This window comes from Calidris pugnax, unplaced genomic scaffold, assembly GCF_001431845.1.
Source record: "Calidris pugnax isolate Ruff unplaced genomic scaffold, ASM143184v1 scaffold17, whole genome shotgun sequence".
Taxonomy (NCBI): Eukaryota; Metazoa; Chordata; class Aves; order Charadriiformes; family Scolopacidae; genus Calidris; species Calidris pugnax.
In genome coordinates this window covers 2,681,925-2,692,328 of record NW_015090794.1, presented here as the reverse complement: position 1 = coordinate 2,692,328, position 10,404 = coordinate 2,681,925, and the positions used below count along the sequence as shown (strand labels likewise).

The 10,404-nt window shown below is 44.6% G+C and overlaps 1 protein-coding gene across 1 annotated transcript; it reads right to left on the bottom strand.

Annotated features, from left to right (window-relative positions):
• Positions 1-318: 318 nt before the first annotated feature.
• On the bottom strand, positions 319-8,311 carry LOC106884650. Its single transcript, XM_014936173.1, has 12 exons — positions 8,036-8,311; positions 7,593-7,801; positions 7,065-7,168; positions 6,376-6,494; positions 6,010-6,168; positions 5,293-5,501; positions 4,919-5,022; positions 4,032-4,150; positions 3,334-3,507; positions 2,313-2,515; positions 1,827-1,930; positions 319-1,359 (listed from the first exon to the last, which is right to left on the bottom strand). Exons 1-12 carry the CDS (start codon positions 8,123-8,125, stop codon positions 1,205-1,207), a joined length of 1,749 nt encoding a protein of 582 aa, XP_014791659.1. The 5' UTR covers positions 8,126-8,311; the 3' UTR covers positions 319-1,204.
• Positions 8,312-10,404: the final 2,093 nt, after the last annotated feature.

Sequence of the window (10,404 nt, the reverse complement as noted above, 5' to 3'; positions counted from 1 at the left end):
CAAAAGCTCTGTGTGTCTGCCAGGTATGTGGCAATGGGGTCTGCTTTCACTGTCTTTGTAAGGAGTTAGTGAACTGGTTTGTGCTTTGGGATTATAGACTTTTTAGTTTAGTTCAACCAGTAGCAACTAGTATATTTGTACAACTTCCTACTTTATCAATTTAGTTTAAGTACCATCAATAAGACAGTCTGAAACAATATGAAATATACCAAGTGGGTTGTTCAACTTTGCTTTTATTGATAATTGTATAGGTAGTGTTACACAAATTCTTCAAACAAAATCAGCATTTTAATAAATACTAGCATTGGTTTATGAGTATATAAAATTAAAACATTGTCTAAAGCATGTTTTACAGCTGTGCAGGATTTTCTTTAGGACATCAGATAAAGAGAAAATACTTGTTTTTCACATGAAAGCAGAATTGTTGGATTTTCAAGTTGTACTTTAACAATTTCATGAATGCAATTTCTGTCTTTGCTGTGAAACCAATATTAAAATAACATTTAGATACAGACATCCCAATCAAATATTAGTCTGGCAGGATTCAACTCCTGTTGGTCTTTGTCACATCTTTTCTTAACGCATCGTTTGCATTGTTGTAGTTACAACTTGGTATCATAATGTAGGCAGCTTGAACGATTAATTCAGCGTGTCCTGAGGATGTGCAACCCATTGCTACTGATTAGACTAAACTCAGAGTACCAGAATGTGTCTGGTATTTTAGTAGATCTGAGTAAATAACTTCTAGTATTTTTGAAGGGAAAATGTAATTTGAAGAGTCATTGTCTGGAGGAATTAGGAAAGGCAATGCCCACATAAGCCATTCTACTGTGACCTTTAAGCCAATTTGATTTTTAAAGATGATTTAAAAGAAGTTCCCTTCACCACTCATAGTAGAATATACCTCTCTATTTCAGACATAGCCCAGGCTCTCGGCATTGGTTCTGATAATCAGTGATAACAATTAATATATTTCATCAAAGAGAGGCTGTGAAGAGAGAGGCAAGCAGCTGGAATGTGTATTTCAACCCCTGATGCTGCACGTGGATCATATCCAGTAATCTCTCCCATATAAACCCAAGCTGATCCCTGCTTTAAGAGATGCAGCCACTGTGTGAGGAATCACCTGCATCTTCCCCTTACTGATTATTCTAAATGCAAAGCCCAGGAGGTGATCTGTTTTGCTTGGAATCAGGTGCTAGTTCTACTGTTGTTCAGTGCACAGACTAGTAAAACTTACTCCAGCAATGTCTGGGTAAAAAGTTTGAAGTTCACTTAGTTTAGCTACTGAACAGATCTCTCCCAGATTCTTTTGCAACCAGTCTTTGGTTCCAGTTGTTCCATCCTGGCACGCTGATCCTGTAACCAAAACAGACCCAAAGGGTTAAAAGCCACAACATATACTGAAGGAGGCATCTAGGGATCCCTCATGTGAATGATTAAGTATCTGCTAACAGCAGAATGGCTAATATTCTTCCTATTGCAAGTGCAGGGTCTGATCTTCTGCACTCTGATTCACTTCCAGACTGGGGAAATGGTTAAACCAAATGGAAATCCCATTTCTCTTTATATCCTATTCATTCTGTAATATCATACCTCCTTACACCAGTATTCCCTGTAGCTTCAAAAGGAGAAGTGATTTCCCTTCCTCTTTCGCAGGGCTGTTTTGAACTTCCCAGGATTGTAAACAACAGCAGAAGTGACTGACTCTCAATGTTGGGAAGATGTGTGATTGTTAGGGATAAAAATCTTCAATGTTTGGAATACAAAAGATGCTCCATACAAATACTAGTGTTTTACTGGGAATTTGTGTGTAGGCATCTTACCTGAGTCTGTGAACTGGGCTGTCAAATAGGCCTTCTGAAACTCATACACATCATGCTTCTTCCTTGCTGACAGCACTGGGTAGACTCCATCAATTGCTGCAATGCTGGGGAAGAAACCATACAACAGATTTCCATGGGGATTTCCATGGGGATAAAGCAGCAGAGATCAGTGTAGTAGGGGTGAGGAGAACTTCTCAACGCTGACAAACCAAAGCTGGCAGGTGCTAGTACTTGGCCTGTAGCATGTGGGTAATCAGTTTTGTTTTCTGCTGGGCTGTATAATTTATGGTCTGCTTGAGATTAAGGATTAAGATTTGGTTTCCATATAGAAATGCCCCCTTTAAAGCAGAGCAATTGACTGATTCTGGTTATACCCAATGCTAAACATGAAGGTAAAAAGCAGCTCTTGCCTGATGAGTAACTGGTGATGCAAGAGTGACTGCTCGTGTAGCAGCACGAAGCCAAAGCAGCCCCACAGGCACTTACAGAGCTTGGTAGTATGGGCACGGCATGTCGAGGGGCAGCAGCTCCAGCACCGTGGCGTTCACCTGGGGCAGCAGGACGCGCAGTCTGTGCAGCCACGTAGATGTGTCTTCCAGGGACATGTCAGTAATTTGTGGGAAGATGATCTCTGCTGTCATCATTAACATGGTTTCCCGAACCTTAGTGCTTCCTAGGAAATCAGAGCTCTGAGGAAGAAATTGAAGCAGGTGATGAGCAGAGCTGTTAGAAAGCCTTGAATATTGAAGCTAAGCTGAAAAAGTGGTGAAGGGAAAAATTGGCGAAATAACCACAATTTCTCTTCTTTGTGGCTCTCCTCCCCTTCCTTCCTCTCCTGTTTAACAATAAAAGTTGGAAATATGGTCTGACTGTGGCCTTGTTGGGGAGTTGACCTTGGCAATTCAGGTTTTCTTTTGTCAAGAGTTGGACAGAAAAGCAGCCCAGGTGCTTGAATTTCCTTTCCCTTGCACTCCCACAGCCACGGCTGTTATAGCAGTCAGCAGAGTGGTCACACTGTGTATGAAGCGAGGCTGGGGCACGCTCAGGCTCCTCAGTTTGGCTTGTTGTTAACTTGCCCTCAGCCCAGCAGGACTAGGGCAAGCAGCAGAGTCTCTCTCTTGCTCACTCACATGCAAATGTTTTAAGGGATGTTAACAATTTTAGGGCCCTGGTCCAGAACCTTTCATAAGTCATTAGAATATCACAGATCAGCAGTAGAGAAACCGTTACTGTTTATATCCTGGCTCTAGGTTGGAGTGGTGGGTATTCTTCCCAAAGTTCCTCTGAGGAAGAACATTTTATGCTGGTCTGTGCACAGAAGTTAAACCAGAGTAAGGCCTGGACAGAGATAAGATCATACTGGAGCAGGGTGAACTCCTTCTAGATCATCTTCCAGATTTATTTTATATCTGGCCATTAGAGTCCCAGAGTTGGAAGTCTGAAAGTTCACCTGTGACCTGTTCTACTCCCCAAGACTTTTGTTATCAGGGGCACTTGGGTTACTTACCTTCAGGACAAAAGTGTTGAAGTCCTCTAGGAAGACACTGAGATACTGGAGAGGCTCTTCCTTGTTCCCAATTACCTCCAGAACCGTCTGGATGGCTGAGGGGCTGTAGATGGTCTTGCTCTGAACAGTCAGCTGGGCCAGTGCCTCAGCTGAGAGAAGGTCTAGAGAGTCATGCTGAAGAAGACGGGGCACAGAGTGAGGCTGGAGACCAATCCACAGGATTCTCCCCTTCCTCTCAGCCCACCTGGGCTTTCACGTCTAAGGAACATTAACTTCTTTCTGGACAGGGTTTCAGACAACAAGCAGCGTGCAGTGCTCACTGGGATTAAATTTAATAATAGCTGTCCTCTGCTGCTAGACAGGTGATTTGTGAGACTGTTCTCAGCAGACCGTCTGTAATTTACTATCTGCTCTTCCTGTGTCTTATCAGCCACTGCTGTATGGAGTTTGTTGTTGAAATCCTTGCCTTCCTATGGAATTTATATTCTCCTGATAAGATGGTTATCTCCTCAAGGCAGTGCTTTTGACACTACTTTAGTATTAAAATTTAACAAGAAGAAACTTAATGAGAAAAAAATGGAAGCACGTAGGAGAAAATGAACAACACAAATAGCAAACTAATCCAGTTGAACTTTGTTCCTGTCAGCTTGTTTGATGGCTAAGAATAAAATGCCAGATATTTCGTATCTAGCCCTTACCCCATGGAAGTTGCTCTTCAGTGTTGCAAAATCTGAGTACGATCCAAAAGCAGTGAATAAACCAAAATACTGTAGCAGCCATTCCCTGTCTGCGGTGGTGCCCTGGGTACAGGCACAGCCTATAAAAGGAAAAGCAAAGCTCAGAAGATACATCATTTCTTTCCCTGGATTGCAGAGGCTTGTAACACTGTGAGTCCCCACTGGCTGTGAAATACATATTATTGTTCATGTTGCAAGCTCCCGGTGGGATCCAAATGCTACCAGAGAGGGAAAAGGGAAATCATTTTGCCTTTGAACATACTGGGGTTCCTTCCATGTCATGGCTGTGAAATACATATTATTGTTCATGTTGCAAGCTCCCGGTGGGATCCAAATGCTACCAGAGAGGGAAAAGGGGAATCATTTTGCCTTTGAGCATACTGGGGTTCCTTCCACGTCCGCATGTTCTAGTCTCATTCTTGATCAGCTTCTGCTTTTTGACCTCAGCATTCTGTGCCATCTGAGAGAGGTTTCAGTCCTCCAAAGAGGAGGGTGGTACCTTTCTCTGACAACTGTGAGCTGAGTTCTTCACTGAGGCTAAGAAGCAGGTTGAGGAGTGAAGATAGACTCCATTAAGAACTAGCAGGAGATTCAGCACATTTATCCTCCAGGGAAGCAGCTTGTCCAAAGGCAGAGATGCTTCTTTACTGACTTCAGGGGACCCTAAAGGCCTAGCACTGGTTAGGCGATTAACTGTCAGATTGCTAAAATGATAAAATGACTCTTTCCTGCAAAAAGAACAGGTCTGCATGTCACCTGAAATCCAAGATGTTTTATGAGGTGGCTGAATCTTTCCAACTTTCTGTGTTCCTGAAACCTGGACACAAGCAAGCCCAGACATTTGTTACCTGAGTTCTGCAGCTGGAAGTGAAGAACTCTCTTTATGAAGGAGTAGATGTGCTCTGGATTCTCATAGGGCCCTTGGGCTTTGTGTTCGTTCAGGGTCTTCACTCTGCAGGACATGGATAGTCAGGGTAAGACAAACAACCACAACCAACTGATCCACAGCCACTGGGACAGAACCCACTGAGCTCCCTGGCAAACTGCAGTGGCTGCCAGGTAAGATCATAATGTATTCACCAAATGAGAATCTCAGGTTTGGGACTGGGTGTTTGGGCTAGTGGAACCTGCTCTCCTCACCCAGTGGTTGAGCTTCCATCTTTATAGGCAAAGAGAAAAGTAAGAAGAGTGTCAGTGAAATGATAACGGACTTGATACCTACATGGCTGCAAGAGAGTTGCATGTCATGTCACTGGGTAAGAAGCCGAGGTTTTGTGCATTGAGGCTGCTTAGGAAGAGGCTGAGCCTTCCTCCAAACCAGGCAACATAGTCTTCAGTAGAGAAGAGCTCAAATGCTGTGCTTAGGTGACAGAAGATTTGTCCCAGGATGAATTGTCGCACATCACCATGAGGAAGCTGAGAGACATTGCGCTTCAACCAAAAGATAAAGACATTAAAAGTACACAATTGGTAAAAAGGAGTCATACTGAGGGCCAGGAAGTATGCGACACTTCTGAGATTCCTCTTAAGACAAGAAGATGCAATTAGTTTAATTTGGAAATGCAAAGATTGCTGCTGTGTGCAGTTTTGGCAATTTGTCTGGTCACTTGCAATGTGGGTGTGTAATGACTGTCCCATCCAGGGCTCACATCTTCCTGGGCAGTTATGAGTGCATGTACCCAAACTGCCCGTGTGTCCTGCTCATCTCCAGCATGTGGCCAATGGGTGCAGGATCCTGGGTCTTTGTGACAACACTGAAATTCCTACTGGGTTAAAGAGTGGCTGTATTGCAGAGAGCCTGTATCCCTACCAGGATGGGACCCAGATTAATTAAGAGTTGTGGCCTCTTTCTACACTTGGAACCTCAGCTCCTACATCAGCATGCACTCTGTCTAAACTGTTTTATTCCAGCCTCTTGGACAGGAGGTGAAGTTGCTACCTGCTTTGCAGCTGCATTGAAGGCATCCATGAAATCCCCAATGGTGCGAGAGCTCAGAGAGCTGAAGACCTTGCCTGCTTTGTCCATGTCACGCAGGACATCGCCAGCCAGTGTGTAAGCTGCCAGTACCTCTGGGCTGAGTCCTGCCACGGCATCAACCTGTGAAATCAAGTGTTAAAATTACTGGTCCTGCCTGAGGGCAGGAGTGTTTTCGGGCTGTGAAAGGCTGTCAGGTGGGATTTGGGCCTTGAGAGGGCTCTGTCTTGCTTACTGGTCCTGCCTGAGGGCAGGAGTGTTTGCTGGCTGTGAAAGGCTGTCAGGTGGGATTTGAGCCTTGACAGGGCTCTGTCTTGCAGAGTTACTTACGATGCTGAAGTCTGCATTCATGTCGGCCAGGTCTCTGTATGTAGCCAAGGAGCTGAAGGAGCCCAGATTTGTTTGTAGCCAACCCAAGCTTCCCCTGGTGTTCTCAATGCATGGGCCACCTTTTAAACAAAGTGTAATTCAAGGGTGACATAACCAGCAGTTGAGTGCCCCAGTGGGAATAGTGTGAATGTGCTGATACACGAGTTACCCAAAATGTCTAGGTGCCTAAATCCCTCAGTCATATTGGCATCACTGAAGTGACTAACGCCCAATGTGTACCTTTAGATGTGTAAGTACACCTGGTAAAGAGATAGCATTCCCATACCTTTTGGCAAAGGCATAGGGATCGGAATGTTAAATTTGGGAGATTATCAGATATTGTGGTAATGGCAGCCAGAGAGGTACCAATGATGGTTCAGTTCTCAGCTGGTGAGCTGCCACTGCAGTGAGGGGCTGTGATTAACATCAAGGCTTGTCCTAGCCTTAAGGAGAAACAGCTGCTTCTGCAGATGCTTTTGTTCTCCATCTCTCCTTGCTATAGAGCAAAAAGCAGTTGACATCTTCCAATTCTAATTTAATTGTCTTTTTCATGGGTAAATGCCCAGCATCCTGTAATTTTGTGAGGATGTTACTGCTTCTGACAAGAGATGCAGGGAAGTTACAGGAGAGAGAGGGCAGGTTCAGCATACCTTCCTGAGAAGCCTTAGCAGACAGGTAGCTCTTTGCAAAGCTGTAAACGTCCTGGTGGCTGGCAGGGGACATCTGTTGGAAGCTGCCCTCTAAGCCACTCATTCTGTGAGAAAAGGGAAAGCAGGAGATTCATTATAGCAGTAAAGCCTTGGTTTTGGTGCCTGAGGTCACCAAAAGTTTTTAACGTGATTGCACATGAGAACTCTGCAGTCTATGGCCTGTTCTATCAGTGGTAAGCAAACTTCTTTTGTTAGATGAATTTGCATTGGTAAACAAGCATTGTTATGGCAAAGTTGCAGTTGGATAGAGATGACACAGCCCTGGTCAGAAACTGGAGCTGTGAGACAATGAAGCTGTTGGGAGTGAAAAGAGGAAGGAAGGGTAAGCCTGGGACTTTAAGAGCCCTGATACAGTTTTGTTTCTGTATTCAGACAGGACCAAGAAGAGCAATGGGAATTCTCTTGCTATGTGCAAAAGCTGAAGTGGGGGGAAAAAAAAAAAGTGAATGCAGGCAATGAAGTACTCACATAATTTGGTATATTCTACAAGGTATGTTCCTTGGGATAGCTGCAAGAGCAGAGGCATTTATGCTGCCCAGCCACAGACTGAGCTTGTTCTGGAACCAGTCCTTGTACTGGGAGATGCTAAAAGTGGGGAACTGGTCTTGGAGTTTGTGAAAGATTGCACTGAACATGGCATCTCTGACTTGCACATTTACCAGGGATGATAAGCCTTCCTGCAAAACAAAGCAAGTGACAACACAAATCAGCTGTGACCTGATGCTGTTTTTCAGCTCTTCTGTAGTAAGTGTGTGGGTTTGAGTGTAATAACATGCTTGACAGGGGAGCCGGTTCAGGGAAGATACTCCTTAGGTCCATATGGGCTGAAGCCCAATAGTTTCTGCAAGACACCACTCTTGCAGTGCACTGTGGGCTAAAACAACATCCCCATGCAAGGGTTGGTATCTCACCTGAGAAGCAGTGGCCACAAATTCAGCAACAAAGGCAGAGATGTCCAGAGCTGGCTTGCTCTCCAGGGAGACCAGGAGGGTTTCAACCATGCTGGTATCATCCAAGACTCCAGGGTCAAAAAACACGTGGGCGATCTGAGTAGCGGTGAGATTGTCCCTTACACTGAACTGCAAAACCAATAGGATGTGATCAGAGAGAAGTAAAATGTTGCTGGCAGGCAGAGACCTAAGCTGTAGAGTTGGCTAGATGCCCCGTGTTGGGAAGAAGAGCTCTGCTGTGGCTGGAGCAATGTCTGTTTATTGGATTAGATCGATGTGATCAGAGAGAAGTAAAATGTTGCTGACAGGCAGAGACCTAAGCTGTGGAGTTGGCTACATTCCCCACGTTGGGAAGAAGAGCTCTGCTGTGGCTGGAGCAATGTCTGTTTATTGGATTAGATCATCTAGGAGTGTGCTCAGCCTTGTGCATGCAAAGAGCTGCAGCACAGCAGGACCTGAGCAAAGGCAAAGCTCTCAGGTCTGAGTCAGAAAACAAACTAACCCCGTTGAAATCTGTCATTAATCTGATGAAATCTTCGTAACGAGCATTGGACGCAAATGCCCCCAAGTTCTTTTGCAACCAGTCCAGACTTGTTTCTTGTCCCAAAGCACACGCAGAACCTGCAGCACAGGAGAACAAGAGAGCGTTGCTCAATTTCCCTCTGGTTTGCTAGAGTGCACAGGAATGATGAGAACCCATTTGAGATTTTGGCTCGTGTTACCTGTCATGGTGTGTTGGCTTTCAAGGAAGGTCAGCAAAGCGCTACAGATGCCTTGCTGATTTATGGGCATCAGGGACGTGTGTGCCTGGCTCAAGGAGGACACGCTGTGGAGGGAAATCACATGGGAAAGATTTAATTCCTGCTTTCTAGTTGGTGCCATGATGCTATAGATGGGAGAGAGAAGCACGCTGTGGAGGGAAATCACATGGGAAAGACTTAATTCCTGCTTTCTAGCTGGTGCCATGATGGGAGAGAGAAACTCCAGCAGAAACAGTTTCATGAAATGAAAGAAAGGAAGAGGAAGGGAAAGCTTTCTCCTTATGAAACAGCAAGTTGCTTCCTTTCTTACAGGCGGTGATCTGTATGTGAAAGACTGGGCTGCCAAGGGCAGTTTGAGAGGTCTGTGCCCCAGGGCAGGATTAGCTCTGTGCAGATGTCAGTCTAGGCTGTTGTCAGAAGTCCTTAGAGACTGTGACAGTACAGCCTCTCCTAGTGATCTCTTTGTGTGCTTCCTGAATCTGTTAAACCCCTGAACAGCTCATGAAATGGGTAATAAGCCTCACTCCCTGCGTTGCCAAATTCATTTCAGAGTGTTTTCTGAATAGCCAATACAAACTGCTAGATCTGAACCATTTGCTATAGATACACAAGTCCTGTACAGATGCATAAAGCAGAGCTGTGCTGTGGCAGCCTGTAAGAATACAGTTGTGCCAGAAAAGGGAAATTCAAGACCAAATTTGAAGTTTCTATTATGGGCCCAACCCTGCTGTTTGTTTTCCTATGTCTTTCCTGGGTCAAAGCAAGGCTGTTGTTGGCAGAGTGATCTTCCCTGCTTTGCCTGGCCCAGACATGACTGTCTGTGCGGTTTCCTTCCAGTGCTGCCCTTTGGAGTTTATTTCTTGGCTTAATCTGTTTCATTAACTGGATTATTTCCTCTCATCTCTTCCTGATATTTTTTCATTTTACCGTTCCTAGTTGCAGTATTTTACAAAGAGGTAAAATCTATTTAGTAGAAGTTATAATTGACTTTGTATTATAGTAGCAAATGTTTTTATTTGCTTTTGCATAGTTTTATTCAAATGAGGATCTCACCCTGGCAGTTTTGTGTACCTGATGGCACATTTCTTTAAATGATACACTCTTTCACAGATGTTCTTCAGAACAGTGCTGCCCTGGCAATTCCTTGCCTTTTCCTGTCAATCCCCTTTTTTTTATTTTGCACACAGAAAAGAGGACACTTCCCTTGTGTACTTACAGAGCTCTGAAATTGTCACAACCAGAAATGTGGGACAGGAAGAGTTTGGTGTCCTCCTTGTCAGCACTTGGCAGTAGCAGAGCGAGTCTTGCAAACCATTGAGTCCATTCAGCAGGGCTGAAAGCTGAAAGTTCTGCCTCGATGTCTCCTGTAAACTGAGTGAGCATCTTTTTCCTCACATTGTTATTCTTAATCGTGGTTATTGCTAGCTGAAAGAGAGAAGTAATGAGCATCAGTGAGAAGTCAGGACTAAAAAGGGACCCCAGTGCAAAGCCACGGGGAATAGCATTGTAGAAAAGGACTCTGAGGAACTTCCAGAGAAGGGAAGATGCATCTTAGGTATGTCCTGTGAA